The sequence below is a fragment of the Mirounga leonina genome, unplaced genomic scaffold, assembly GCF_011800145.1.
Source record: "Mirounga leonina isolate KUSES-001 unplaced genomic scaffold, KU_Mleo_1.0 Mir_366, whole genome shotgun sequence".
Classification (NCBI taxonomy): Eukaryota; Metazoa; Chordata; class Mammalia; order Carnivora; family Phocidae; genus Mirounga; species Mirounga leonina.
This window is the reverse complement of record NW_023270709.1, coordinates 2593081-2608566: the sequence shown is the minus strand read 5'-3', so window position 1 is coordinate 2608566 and position 15486 is coordinate 2593081. Positions and strand designations below refer to the sequence as shown.

The following is a 15486-nucleotide window of genomic DNA, read 5'->3' as shown; positions in this document are numbered from 1 at the left end:
TTATATTTCTTTCTTTTTTTTTTTTCTTCACTTTTTTTTAAATTTAAGTTCAAGTTAGTTAACATATAGTGTAGTATTGGTTTAAGGAGTAAAATTTAGTGATTCATCACTTACATGTAACGCCCAGTGTTGATCACAAGTGCCCACCTTAGTGCCCATCACCCATTTAGCCCACCCCCCCACCCCCCCCACCCCAGCAACCCTGTTTGTTCTCTATAGTTAAGAGTCTTTTATGGTTTGCTTCCCTCTCTGTTTTGTATTATTTTATTTTTCCTTCCCTTCCTCTATGTTCATCTGTTTTGTTTCTTAAATTCACATATAAGTGAAATCATATGGTATTTGTCTTTCTCTGACTTATTTCGCTTAGCATAACATTCTCTAGCTCCATCCATGTCATTGCAAATGGTAAGATTTCATTCTTTTTGAAGGCTGAGTAATAATCCATTGTGTATATATACCACATCTTCCTTATCCATTCTTCAGTTGATGGATATTTGGGCTCTCTCTGTAGTTTGGCTACTCTTGATAATGGTGCTATAAACATTGGGATGCATGTGCCCCTTCTTATCAGCATTTTTGTATCCGTTGGGTAAATACCTAGTAGTGGAGTTGCTGTGTCATAGGTAGTTCTATTTTTAACTTTTTGAGAAACCTCCATACTGTTTTCCAGAGTGGCAGCTCCAGTTTGCATTCCCACCAACCTCACTGCTTAATTTCTGAATTGAGGCTGTGTTTGTAGTAATGTGACATCAACTCTCTCTCAGATGAGAGTGAGTAGAAGTCATTGGATCTGCCCACATTTTCTTCCAGGGTGGTGATAATCCCCACTCCCCCCAACCTTACCCCAAATACACTGGGCTATAAAACAGTGCTGTGTCCTATCCATACCCCATGAGTTTGGCTTATCCAATGTATGGGACTGGGGAACACATTTCAGTCAGAGGGGACAACAAGATCAGAGGAACGAGGTAAAAATGAACATGATGTGTGCAGGAAAGTATAATCCCTTTGAAGTTGCTGAAGTTTAGTTTTAAGGATTAGAGTAGCAGGAACGAGTCTTGAGAGATAGGCAGGTTCGAATCATGGAGAGACTTGACTATAGAACTTGGACTTCATCCTGCACAGAGGGAGATAGGGATATGGTGAGGGCTGCTAGCTCATAAGCCCATAACAGGCTTTGCCCATGTTACTTTTGCTCTTAGACACAGCTGTCTTAACTTCCGTCATGGAGCTTGAACTGTAGTAGTATTTGATTATTATTTGAACAAAGAAATAAATGAAATGATCCACAAGTTGGTCATAAAAATGTAGGCAAGAAAGTGAGCTGCTGGTAAGGTATTGCCTGTTACAAGCTTTTCTTAAAATTATTCTAGATATAGACAGGTAAATATGAGTATTTTATAGTTAGCTCTAATTTTTATCAGTAGGTATTAGTATTTTTAAAAACTCTCACATAAGTCTTTAAGAAAAACCATTTTAACAAACTAATGTTCTTAAATTTCAGTGTATCCAAATTTTGGTTTTTATCCATTGAATAGAGAATGATTGTATATTTGGATAGATATCATAAACTTTAAACTCTATATTGATGTAATTTCTGTATTTTAATTTCTTACATATACAAAGTTTATATGATAAATCAGCTGCAGTGTAAGAAATATATTTTGTCTACACATGTAAACATAGACTCTGTAATGTATGATGTATAATTGTAATGGTTTGTAGTCATGCTTATTATCCTAGGTACTCCAGGATGTCTGTTGCATTATTGTAGTAACAGCACTTGAAGTATATTTTAAACCTTTTTTCTCCCTTAGAAGTAAGTTTCCCCAGAAGGACTTAGAAACGCTGTTTCCTGGAATGAGTGCTGATTTTACAAGTGAGAATTTTTCAGCTGCCTGGTATCTTATAGAAAACCACTCAACCACCAGGTCAGTGGATGTTGGACTACTGACTATGCATGCTTTAATGTGGATGTACCTAATAGGTTTATATAATAATGTGGGTTTTAGGTCTGCCTCTGCCACTTAGGTAGGAGTCCTTTGACTTTGGGTGAGATCATGAATATCTCAGAGTGTCTTTTCCCTTATTTATGAAATGGTATTATTAATTAGCAGATTCTTATTTCCTGCTATCTTATTGTTTCTATATGATTCATATTTGTGCAACACATTAAAACTTTGTGGAGTCTCAGCTGGGTACCTAAACCGATGTGTCTAAACATGACCTCTCTCTTTTCAAATAATAGAACTTTCAAGTCCTGGTGTAAATTGGCAACATACCTCCTTCCCTAGAACAAAGGGAGATGAGTTGATTTGTCATTTTGCAAAAGCTTGCCTTAAAATTAGCCAAAAAAGAGTCAAGGTCATATATCCAAATTGAAGTGCTCCCTTTTGTCTGCTAATTACATTATATCACATTCTCTACAAGAGCATGTATGTAACTTTTTGCAAGATTGATTTAAACAATTATATTTAGTAACAGTGTTTGAATAAAGGAATGGCTTATTGCTTAAAATTTACATTCTTAAAAAGTCAACTTGTTAAAATATACCTTAGGAGAAATTTTTCCTTCACCAGTTAGAATGAAAACCATTAGAAAACACGAAGAAGAGTCGAGAGAGAGAGAGAGAGAAAATCCTGATAAATTTTTAAGATTTATTTATTTTTAGAGAGTGCGCACATGTGTGTGCGCATGCACGGGGGAGGGGCATGGGGTGGGGGTGGGGCAGAGGGAGAAGAGAGAGTGAATCTTGAGCAGACTCCCCACTGAGCGTGGAGTCCGAGGCAGGGTTCTATCTTACAACCCTGAGCTCTTGACCTTAGCCGAAATCAGGAGTTGGACACTTAAGTGACTGAGCCACCCAGGTGCCCTAATCCTAATAAATTTTTAAAATAAATGTCAAATCTTTCATTGCAGAAGATGGTTCTAAATTTTACATTATGGATGTGCTTTTTCTATTACTATAAGTCAGAATTGATCTCTGGTTTCTGTGTAGGGCTGTCATGGCACTGAAGAAGAGCATATGTGAAGAATATATTCAAAGTTTTATAGCCAGATTTTCTTAGCCTACCTGGAAATAAAACTTCTGAAATATAGAGGCCTACCTGTTTTTCTCTGCTTGAGATGTAGAGATGAAATATTTTGGTCTTTTTAGTTATTTAAATTGTGAGTTGACCCCCAAGTTGTTTGGTTTTTTTAAAGATTTTATTTATTTATTTGAGAGGGAGTGAGTGAGAGAGCAGGAACAAGGGGAGGGGTAGAGGAAGAGGGAGAAGCAGACTCCCTGCTGAGCAGGGAGCCCGACGTGGGGCTGGAGCCCGACGTGGGGCTCGACCCCGGGACTCCAGGATCATGACCTGAGCTGAAGGCAGATGCTTAACCAACTGAGCCACCCAAGCACCCCTTGACCCCAAGTTTTTCTGTAATTTCACTGTTAATGACAGAGGACTGGATATTGATGTGGTGAATAATGGTATGCTTAATTTATATACAGAACACAGAAATGAACTTACAGAGGAGTTCTGCCTTAGATAACTTGATAACCACTGCATTGATCTAGTTGTGCCCATCAGGGAGTTGATATTCAAGACTCCTTACCTGGCATATCAACACATGATATATATTGCTTATAGAAATACCCACATGTATATTTACTTCTTAGGGGTCTGACATATTTGGAATGACCATATGAGGGCTACAAATCTGTTCTATAGTTGCTGTAATTTTTAATTGTAATAAATAAAAGGTTTAGATGTAGGTAAGAATTTGAAAGCTTTTGTTCTCATCTGGCTACATATTATATCAATCTGCATCTTTCTTAACTTAGGCTTCAGTATTTTACATTTAATGCATTATCTTAGTTCTTTTTTGCTTTTTAGGAGTCTCAAACTTTTGGTTTCTTAATTTCATTTCAGTTTTGAACAGCTCAAGATGGCAGTTACCAACCTGAAGAGACAGGCTAACAAGAAAAATGAAGGCAGCCTGGCATATGTGAAAGGAGGTCTGAGTACTTTCTTTGAAGCCCAGGATGCCCTCTCAGGTAAGGTGACCCTCACAGCCATCTGCTGGGGCTTCCCAACGGAAACCTGACACTGTGCTTGCGGAGTGTTTACAGGGTGGGACGTTCAGTCTGTATTTATAAAAGTAGAGATCTAAAATGTGCCATAAATATTTGTTGCAGACCAGGCTGGAATCTCTTTGAAGGCTTGGTACTTCAAATATTTGTCTCTGAGGCTTTTGTTGACCCATTGTACTAAATGTGAAATAGGAGACTACTTTGCCTCTCCATGATGCCCAATCTCCAGGGCTGATAAGAAACTAAATCCCAATAGGTGTAATATTCTAGAATTTTATAGCCATCAATATCTTACACATGTGACTAATTCTGTATATGTGACCCATTGTGTGTTCAGTTTGGAAAGGACTGATGATAATGTGTCATTCTTTTTAGGTATCACCTCATGGGCCCCATATACAGTAGTTAAATGTCCACCATCCATGTTGTCATTTTTATATGGAAAGAAAATATATTAATATATTAAATAGAAATAGCATAGCTTTAGACATTTCAGGGAAAGATGTTTGGTATGTTTTTTTCCCCCTAAAATCACCTTTAATTAATAGAAATCAAATTAATGTTTAGTAAAAAGTAAAATATACTAATAAAAGCCTAATTCTTTTTTTTTTTTTAAAGATTTTATTTTTTTTTATTTATTTGAGAGAGAGAGCATGAGAGGGGGGAGGGTCGGGAGGGTCAGAGGGAGAAGCAGACTCCCTGCCGAGCAGGGAGCCCGATGCGGGACTCGATCCAGGGACTCCAGGATCATGACCTGAGCCAAAGGCAGTCGCTTAACCAACTGAGCCACTCAGGTGCCCTAAAAGCCTAATTCTTTTTAAAAACAGAGATACCTATAACTAAGTACCTATATATAAGTACCTGTAACTTTAAGTATAGACTAAGAGGCCACACTTTCTTCACTTCAATAACACTTATTATTTTTTTTATTAATTTGTATCCTCAAAGTATAGACATCTTTTTATTGTTTTTAAAACCCCTCTCCTCCTGGGTCAAACAAGCATGGTTGACTTCTGTCAAGTAAAATGTGCACCTGATATAGCTCTTTTCTTGCCAGTAGAACTTAGGTTTTTGAAGGAGTAAAATGTGAATGTCTAGGAGGGAACAGAGAAGTTAGGTAATTTTCTTTGAAAAAAGACTATGTGCTCGGGGGGCGGAGCAAGATGGCGGAGGAGTAGGAGACGTGGATTTCGTCTCCTCTCAGGAATTCAGCTGAAATAGGGATCAAACCATTCTGAACACCTACAAACTCAACAGGAGATCGAAGAAAAGAAGAGCAACAGCTCTCTGAACAGAAAAGCGACCACTTTCTGGAAGGTAGGACGTGCGGAGAAGTGAATCCGAGGCGATATTCGGGAGGATAGACGGCGGGGGAGGGGCCTCCGTCGGCCGCTTCTGGCAAGTGATAGAACCACGGAGCACAAAATCGGAACTTTTAAAAGTCTGCTCCGCTGAGGGACGTCACTCTGGTGGCTAAGCAGGGGGTGGAACCCTCCGGGACAGTGTGGTCTCAGGACCCTTGGGGTCACAGAAAGACCAGGGGTGCCTGAGTGCGGCAGAGCTCCCAGGTAATGGAGCCGGGAAGCCGGCTGCAGAGGCGGAGCCCAGGCGCGGGCTCTCAGCTCGGGGTGGCCGTAAACCATGATCCGCGGCACAGTCGGGCCCCTGCTCCTCCAGCAGGGACCCAACAAGCGGCAGATCCGGGGAGACTCACATTCCTCCCCCCGGGAGGAGCGGCGCGGGAGCGCACCGCAGGGATCTGCTGGGTTTGGAGACTCCACCCGGGGTCGGGTGCCAGAGATAGAAACGCGCGGTCACATGCCGGGAGAGCACGGAGTGCGGCCGGAGACTGGGGAGACAGGAGAGACTGACGGCTTTTCTCTGGGGGCGCACTGAGGAGCGGGGCCTGAGTTCTCGGCTCCCCCGGGGCGGAGATTGGGAGGCCGCCATTTTCACTCTCCGCCTCCAAAGCTGTACGGAAAGCTCGCAGGGAACAAAAGCCCCGGAGAGCAAACCCGAGCAGATTACTTAGCCGGGAGGGGGCAAGGGCGGGGCAATTCCGCCTCCGGCAGAGACATTTGGAAACCACGGCAACAGGCCCCTCCCCAGAAGATCAGCAAGAACAGCCAGCCAAGACCAAGTTTACCGATCAATGAGAACGACAGAACTCCAGCGCTAGGGGAATACTGCACACAGAATTCATGGCTTTTTTACCATGATTCTTTAGTCTTTCAAAGTTAATTTTTTTTTAACTGTCTTTTTTTCTTTTTTTTTTTTTTTGAATTTTTCTTTTTCCCTTTTTCAACCAACATCTTATCAATCCCTTTTTTTAAAAAAAAATTTTTTATTTTTCATTTTTAGAGCCATATTCTATCCCTTCATAGTAGTTACCCATATTTTTGCTTATATATATATATAAGTTGTTCTCTCTTTAAAATTTTGAGATAGTTTCTTCTAACAGATTAAAATATACCCTAAATCTCTAGTATATGGTGTTTTCTATTCCCCTGCCTGATCACATCCTCTCCCCTTTTTTTTTCTTTTTTCTTTTTTTAAATCCCCTTCTTTCTTTTTTCAAACAACTTCTTATCAATTCCTTTTATAAAATTTTTTATAATTTCCATCTTTACAGTCATATTCCATCCCTTCATCATATCAACCCTTATTTTTGTACATATATAAGTTTTTCTTTCTTTAAAATTTTGGGAGGCACTTTCTTCTAAAAGACCAAAATACACCCCAAATCTAGTGTGTGGCACTGATCTATATACCATATAGATCATATTTGATCACATTCTGGTTTTTTTGTTGTTGTTGTTTTGTTTGTTTTTGTTTTTATCTTTATCTTTTTCTTTTTCTTTTTTTTTCTTTTTCTTTTTTCTCTCTTTCCCTTTCTTATCCCACTGCTTCAGGTCTTTTCTGATTTGTTTAGAGTATATTTTCTGGGGACGTGGTTACTCTGATAGCATTTTGTTCCCTCAGTAATCTATTCTCCTCTGCACAAAATGACAAGACGGAAAAAATCACCTCAACAAAAAGAACAGGAGGTAGTACCGACTGCCAGAGACCTACTCAATACGGACATTAGTATGATGTCAGATCTAGAGTTCAGAATCATCACTTTAAAGATACTAGCTGGGCTTGAAAAAAATATGGAAGTTATTAGAGAAACCCTTTCTGGAGAAGTAAAAGAACTAAAATCCAACCAAGTAGAAATCAAAAAGGCTCTTAATGAGGTGCAATCAAAAATGGGGGCGCTAAGTGCTAGAATAAATGAGGCAGAAGAGAGAATCATTAATATAGAAGATGAAATGATGGAAAATAAAGAAGCTGAGAAAAAGAGAGATAAACAACTACTGGATCACGAGGGCAGAATTCGAGAGCTAAGCGATACCATAAGACGAAACAACATTAGAATAATTGGGATCCCAGAAGAAGAAGAAAGAGAGAGAGGGCCAGAAGGTATAATGGAGCAAATTATAGCAGAGAACTTCCCAACCTTGGGGAAGAGAACAGGCATGAAAATCCAGGAAGCACAGAGAACCCCTCTCAAAATCAATAAAAATAGGTCAACATCCCGACATCTAATAGTAAAGCTTACGAGTCTCATAGACAAAGAGAAAATCCTGAAAGCAGCTCGGGAGAAGAGATATGTAACCTACAAGGGTAGAAACATTAGATTGGCAACAGACCTATCCACAGAGACCTGGCAGGCCAGAAAGGACTGGCAGGATATATTCAGAGCACTAAATGAGAAAAATATGCAGCCAAGAATACTCTATCCAGCTAGGCTGTCATTGAAAATTGAAGGAGAGATAAAAAGCTTCCAGGACAAACAAAAACTAAAGGAATTTGCAAACACAAAACCAGCCCTACAGGAAATCTTGAAAGGGGTCCTCTAAGCAAAGAGAGACCCTAAAAGCAACATAGACCAGAAAGGAACACAGACAATATACGGTAACAGTCACCTTACAGGCAATACAATGGCACTAAATTCCTATCTTTCAATAGTTACCCTGAATGTAAATGGGCTCAATGCCCCAATCAAAAGACACAGGCTCACAGACTGGATTAAAAAACAAGACCCATCGATATGCTGTCTGCAAGAGACTCATTTTAGAACCAAAGACACCCCCAGATTGAAAGTGAGGGGGTGGAAAACCATTTACCATGCTAATGGACACCAAAAGAAAGCTGGGGTGGCAATCCCTATATCAGACAAATTAGATTTTTTTTTTGATTTTATTTATTTATTTGAAGAGAGAGACACAGCGAGAGAGGGAACACAAGCAGGGGGAGTGGGAGGAGAAGCAGGCTTCCCGCTGAGCAGGGATCCCGATGCGGGGCTCGATCCCAGAACCCTGGGATCACGACCTGAGCTGAAGGCAGACGCTTAACGACTGAGCCACCCAGGCGCCCCCAGAAAAATTAGATTTTAAACCAAAGACTGTAATAAGAGATGAGGAACGACACTATATCCTACTTAAAGGATCTATCCAACAAGAAGATCTAACAATTGTAAATATCTATGCCCCTAACATGGGAGCAGCCAATTATATAAGGCAATTAATAACAAAAGCAATGAAACACATCGACAACAATACAATAATAGTGGGGGACTTTAACATCCCCCTCACTGAAATGGACAGATCATCTAAGCAAAAGATCAACAAGGAAATAAAGACTTTAAATGACACACTGGACCAAATGGACTTCACAGACATATTCGGAACATTCCACCCCAAAGCAATGGAATACACATTCTTCTCTAGTGCCCATGGAACATTCTCCAGAATAGATCATAAATCAGGTCTCAACCGGTACCAAAAGATTGGGATCATTCCCTGCCTATTTTCAGACCACAATGCTTTGAAACTAGACCATCACAAGAGGAAAGTCGGAAAGAACTCAAATACATGGAGGCTAAAGAGCATCCTACTGATGAATGAATGGGTCAACCAGGAAATTAAAGAAGAATTTTAAAAATTCATGGAAACCAATGAAAATGAAAACACAACTGTTCAAAATCTTTGGGATGCAGCAAAGGCAGTCCTAAGAGGAAAGTACATAGCAATACAAGCCTTTCTCAAGAAACAAGAAAGGTCTCAAGTACACAACCTAACCCTACACCTAAAGGAGCTGGAGAAAGAACAGCAAATAAAGCCTAAACCCAGCAGGAGAAGAGAAATAATAAAGATCAGAGCAGAAATCAATGAAATAGAAACTAAAAGAACAGTAGAACAGATCAACGAAACTAGGAGCTGGTCCTTTGAAAGAATTAACAAGATTGATAAACCCCTGGCCAGACTTATCAAAAAGAGAAGAGAAATGACCCAAATCAACAAAATCATGAATGAAAGAGGAGAGATCACAACCAACACCAAAGAAATACAAACAATTATAACAACATATTATGAGCAACTCTATGCCAGCAAATTAGATAACCTGGAAGAGATGGATGCATTCCTAGAGATGTATCAACTACCAAAACTGAACCAGGATGAAATAGAAAACGTGAACAGACCTATAACCACTAAGGAAATTGAAGCAGTCATCAAAAATCTCCCAAAAAACAGAAGCCCAGGGCCAGATGGCTTCCCAGGGGAATTCTACCAAACATTTCAAGAAGAATTAATACCTACCCTTCTGAAACTGTTCCAAAAAATAGAAACGGAAGGAAAACTTCCAAACTCATTTTATGAGGCCAGCATTACCTTGATCCCAAAACCAGAGAAAGACCCCATCAAAAAGGAGAATTACAGACCAATATCCCTGATGAACATGGATGCAACAATTCTCACCAAAATACTAGCCAATAGGATCCAACAGTACATTAAAAGGATTATTCACCATGACCAAGTGGGATTTATCCCTGGGCTGCAAGGTTGGTTCAACATCCGCAAATCAATCAATGTAATACAATACATTAACAAAAGAAAGAACAAGAATCATATGATCCTCTCAATAGATGCAGAAAAAGCTTTTGACAAAGTACAGCATCCTTTCTTGATCAAAACTCTTCAGAGTATAGGCATAGAGGGTACATACCTCAATATCATAAAAGCCATCTATGAAAAACCTACAGCGAATATTATTCTCAATGGGGAAAAACTGAGAGCTTTCCCCCTAAGGTCAGGAACACGGCAGAGATGTCCACTATCACCACTGCTATTCAACATAGTATTGGAAGTCCTAGCCACAGCAGTCAGACAACAAAAAGAAATGAAAGGCATCCAAATTGGCAAAGAAGAAGTCAAACTCTCACTCTTGGCAGATGATATGATACTTTATGTGGAAAACCCCAAAGACTCCACCCCAAAACTGCTAGAACTCATACAGGAATTCAGTAAAGTGGCAGGATATAAAATCAATGCACAGAAGTCAGTGGCATTCCTATACACCAACAACAAGACAGAAGAAAGAGAAATTAAGGAGTCGATCCCATTTACAATTGCACCCAAAACCATAAGATACCTAGGAATAAATCTAACCAAAGAGACAAAGGATCTGTACTCAGAAAACTATAAAATACTCATGAAAGAAATTGAGGAAGACACAAAGAAATGGAAAAATGTTCCATGCTCATGGATTGGAAGAACAAATATTGTGAAGATGTTAATGCTCCCTAGAGCAATCTACACATTCAATGCAATCCCCATCAAAATACCATCCACTTTTTTCAAAGAAATGGAACAAATAATCCTAAAATTTGTATGGAACCAGAAAAGACCCCAAATAGCCAGAGGAATGTTGAAAAAGAAAAGCAAAGCCAGCAGCATTACAATTCCGGACTTCAAGCTCTATTACAAAGCTGTCATCATCAAGACAGCATGGTACTGGCACAAAAACAGACACATAGATTAATGGAACAGAATAGAGAGCCCAGAAATGGACCCTCAACTCTATGGTCAACAAATCTTCGACCAAGCAAGAAAGAATGTCCAATGGAAAAAAGACAGTCTCTTTAACAAATGGTGTTGGGAAAATTGGATAGCCACCTGCAGAAGAATGAAACTGGACCATTTCCTTACACCACACACAAAAATAGACTCCAAATGGTTCAAAGACCTCAATGTGAGACAGGAGTCCATCAAAATCCTAAAGGAGAGCACAGGCAGCAACCTCTTTGACCTCAGCCGAAGCAACTTCTTCCTAGAAACATCGCCAAAGGCAAGGGAAGCAAGGGCAAAAATGAACTATTGGGACTTCATCAAGATAAAAAGCTTTTGCAAAGCAAAGGAAACAGTCAACAAAACCAAAAGACAACCGACAGAATGGGAGAAGATATTTGCAAATGACATATCAGATAAAGGGCTAGTATCCAAAATCTATAAAGAACTCATCAAACTCAACACCCAAAGAACAAAGAATCCAATCAAGAAATGGGCAGAAGACATGAACAGACATTTTTCCAAAGAAGACTTCCAAATGGCCAACAGACACATGAAAAAGTGCTCAATATCGCTCAGCATCAGGGAAATCCAAATCAAAACCTCAATGAGATACCACCTCCCACCAGTCAGAATGGCTAAAATTAACAAGTCAGGAAACGACAGATGTTGGCGAGGATGCGGAGAAAGGGGAACCCTCCTGCACTGTTGGTGGGAATGCAAGCTGGTGCAGCCACTCTGGAAAACTGTATGGAGGTTCCTCAAAAAGTTGAAAATAGAGCTACCATATGATCCAGCAATTGCACTACTGGGTATTTACCCCAAAGATACAGAAGTAGGGATCCGAAGGGGTACGTGCACCCTGATGTTTATAGCAGCAATGTCCACAATAGCCAAACTGTGGAAAGAGCCAAGATGTCCATCGACAGATGACTGGATAAAGAAGAGGTGGTGTATATATATACAATGGAATATTATGCAGCCATCAAAAGGAATGAGATCTTACCATTTGCAACGACGTGGATGGAACTGGAGGATATTATGTTGAGTGAAATAAGTCAAACAGAAAGACATGTATCATATGATCTCACTGATATGAGGAATTCTTAATCGCAGGAAATAAACAGGGTTGCTGGAGTGGGGGGTGGGGTGGGAGGGATGGGGTGACTGGGTGATAGACACTGGGGAGGGTATGTGCTCTGGTAAGCGCTGTGAATTGTGCAAGACTGTTGAATCTCAGATCTGTACCTCTGAAACAAATAATGCAATATATGTTAAAAAAAAGAAAAGAAGAAGAAGAAGGTAGCGGGAGGGGAAGAATGAAGCGGGGGAAATCGGAGGGGTGGACGAACCATGAGAGACGATGGACTCTGAAAAACAAACTGAGGGTTCTAGAGGGGAGGGGGGTGGGAGGATGGGTTAGCCTGGTGGTGGGTATTGAGGAGGGCACATTCTGCATGCAGCACTGGGTGTTATGCACAAACAATGAATCATGGAACACTTCATCTAGAACTAATGATGCAATGTATGGGGATTAACATAAGAATAAAAAAAAATATATGTGCTCTGTATTTTTTGAAGGGATACTTTTCTTTCTTTCTTTGTGCTTATTGATGTTCTAAGTTATCAGTGTTACTATGTTAAAAATAGAAACCTGAGCATATATGAACAGAGTTTAGCGTTATCAAATAGAATTAAGTTATTAATATCCTAGTAGCTATGCAAATGATAATTGGCCATATGTGATTAGCATTTCTCAGAAATTATTGTAATTAAAATTATTTCACTTAACAGAAATGTATGTTTGACTTTTTTCTCCATTCTTTTTTTTAATATATGTATTTGTATACACATGTATATTTATTTATGGTTTTAGTTTTATAAATGGCTTCAATCTTGGCAGATTTTAAGAAGTTTTTTTTGGTGCATTAAACTTATATGGTCTCATTTATCTATCACATTTGCCTTAAAAGTATATTGGTAACTTAATGTTTAACAAAGATCATTCTGACCAGCCGCTTAATCACATGAGCACGTGGCTCTGTGGCATATAGAAAGTGATTTTAATAATAAGTTCAAAAAGTTTAGACACATACTCATTTTTCTGTTTTGATGTAAATGAAATGTATATTACAAAAAACAGTAAATAGATAAACAATAAGCAAAGACTACTTGTAATCCCATTGTAGAGATAATGACATTAACATTTTGATGTATTTCCTTTTGGTCCTTTTGTTGTTAGCTTATATGAGTACATATTACAAAATTGTAGTTATAGTGTATATACAGTTGTGTATGCTAGAAACCTTCTTTATTCTTTAGAGTGCTCCTCTGGGTGATTATTTTAATATACTATAGCTTTTGATTTATTAGTAGTTCTTCAGAAATTTTTCTGCCTATTTTCTTAAGCGAAATTCATCTATAATTTTTTAAAATGCTTTTTTGGTCAGGTTTTGGTGTTAATGTTCCACAGAAGCACATGGATCTGTATGTGTATATATGTAGGTACCGTGTGATGGGTTTTGTAGATTAGGAATTGCAGTTTGGAAATCTGAAAAAGCTAATATGTTGAAAGAACTAATAAATTATTTGCTCAGGTAATTTGTTTTAATTTTCTGTTATGAAAAATTTCAAATATGTTAAAAGCAGAATAGTATAGTCATGTCTATATAACTGTCAGCTAGAATTAAGTTATTAATATCTTTTCATACTTGCTTCATTGATACTTTTTGAGATTGGTTGGTTTGTGTTTTACTGATCTCAAGCAGTGAGTCTAAAGCAGCATGACATTTCCCTCCTACGTACTAAAGTATGATTCCTCCTAAACAAGGACGTTTATCTGTATAGCCACAATGCCATTATCACAACCAAAAATGTTTCAGTAATTCTTCAATATCATCTAATTCCCATTTCATAGTCAAATTTCCCCCAGTTACCCTCCAACTTTCTTAATTGTTGGTTTTCCAAATCAAGATTCAGATAAGGTCCAGGCATTTCATTTTTTTTTTTTTTTTTAAGTCTCTTAGCCTCTTTTACCTAGAACAGTCCCCTTACCTTTGCTGCCTTGGCTTTTTTTTTTCACCCCATGCAATTGATTTGTTGAAGAAATGAAGCTCTTTTGTCCTATAGGATATCCCATACTCTGGATTTGACTGATTACTTCCTCATGGTGTCATTTAATTTATTTTACTCCCTTGGGCGCCTGGTTGGCTCAGTTAGTTAAGCGACTGCCTTCGGCTCAGGTCATGATCCTGGAGTCCCAGGATTGAGTCCCGCATCGGGCTCCCTGCTCAGCAGGGAGTCTGCTTCTCCCTCTGACCCTCCCCCCTCTCATGCCCTCTCTATCTCATTCTCTCTCTCAAATGAATAAATAAAAATTTTTTTAAAAAGTATAATTTATTTTACTCCCCATTGTATTACTTGGACTTAACTATTTGGACATTAGATTTGGTTCTCAACATTTTTGATCATACCTGGTACTGTGTACTTTCTGTTTTATTATATCAGGAGGCCTTTAGTGTCTGTGTGTTCCTCCTTTAGAGACACTATGATGGATCAAGTGGGTTCCAGTGGGATGGGTACTGGTAGTTGCATGTGTATGTGTGTATATATTTTTTGAAAGTACACTTTCTAAACTTCTGAAATTTCTACTCTCTGTGTTCTTCCCCTGAAATTCTCTATTTCATCAAGATTTCCGTTTTTAGCATTGCGTTATAATTTTTAAATCATTTAAAATCCATGTTATGGGGCACCTGGGCATCAGTCTGTTAGGTGTCTGCCTTCGGCTCAGGTCATGATCCGAGGGTCCTGGGATCGAGCCCCCTGTCGGGCTCCCTGCTCTGCAGGAAGCCTGCTTCTCCCTCTCCCACTACCCCTGCTTGTGTTCTCTCTCTATCAAATAAATAAAATCTTAAAACAAAAAAAATCCATGTTATATTCCCTGCTCATTATCAATTCAATTTGTGTTCTACTTCCTTTATTTACATTGATTCTTTAGTGATGCTCTTTCTCGTATTTTTAACATTTGAAAATTTAATTTTCCTCTTAGATCTAGTAGTTTGTAGTGGATTTGTTTTTTAAAGTTAGTGTCTAGTGTAACATTATGAAAAGAAAATGTGTTTCTTAATATATCAATCTTCTGTAACTGTGCCAAGATAAAAATGGGAATGGAGGGTGTGTTCTCATCATGGCACACTGTTTGATATATTTCAATGCCTGTTTACATTATTTAAATCTAGGGTATTTATAATAAACATGTCAGAAATCTCCCACTTTAATTTTGATTCTACCAGTTTTTATTTGTATGTGAAACATGTTTCCTTTGTAACTTTTGGTGGCTTGGATTCTCTTGATATTATTATGGTATTACAACATAATAATGATAGCTGTGAAATTAGGGGCAATTCCAGAGACCACCTACAAGTTTGATAATTTGCTAGAAGGACTCACAGAACTCAGCGAAGGCTGTTTTTCTCACAGTGATGGTTTACTATAGTGAAAAGATATAGATTAGAATCA

General features: G+C 38.7%; 1 protein-coding gene across 6 annotated transcripts in view; it reads left to right on the top strand.

Moving 5' to 3' along the window:
- The window catches only part of EXOC2 (exocyst complex component 2), a 276304-nt gene that overhangs the window by 81595 nt on the left and 179223 nt on the right, over window positions 1-15486 (top strand). For 5 of the 6 annotated variants that reach the window (XM_035030711.1, XM_035030715.1, XM_035030714.1 and 2 more), the window contains 2 exons: window positions 1818-1931; window positions 3918-4042. In XM_035030711.1, coding sequence (XP_034886602.1) covers window positions 1818-1931; window positions 3918-4042 — 239 coding nt within the window. The remainder of the gene's footprint in view (window positions 1-1817; window positions 1932-3917; window positions 4043-15486) is intronic. The other variant, XM_035030712.1, reaches the window with a different exon arrangement.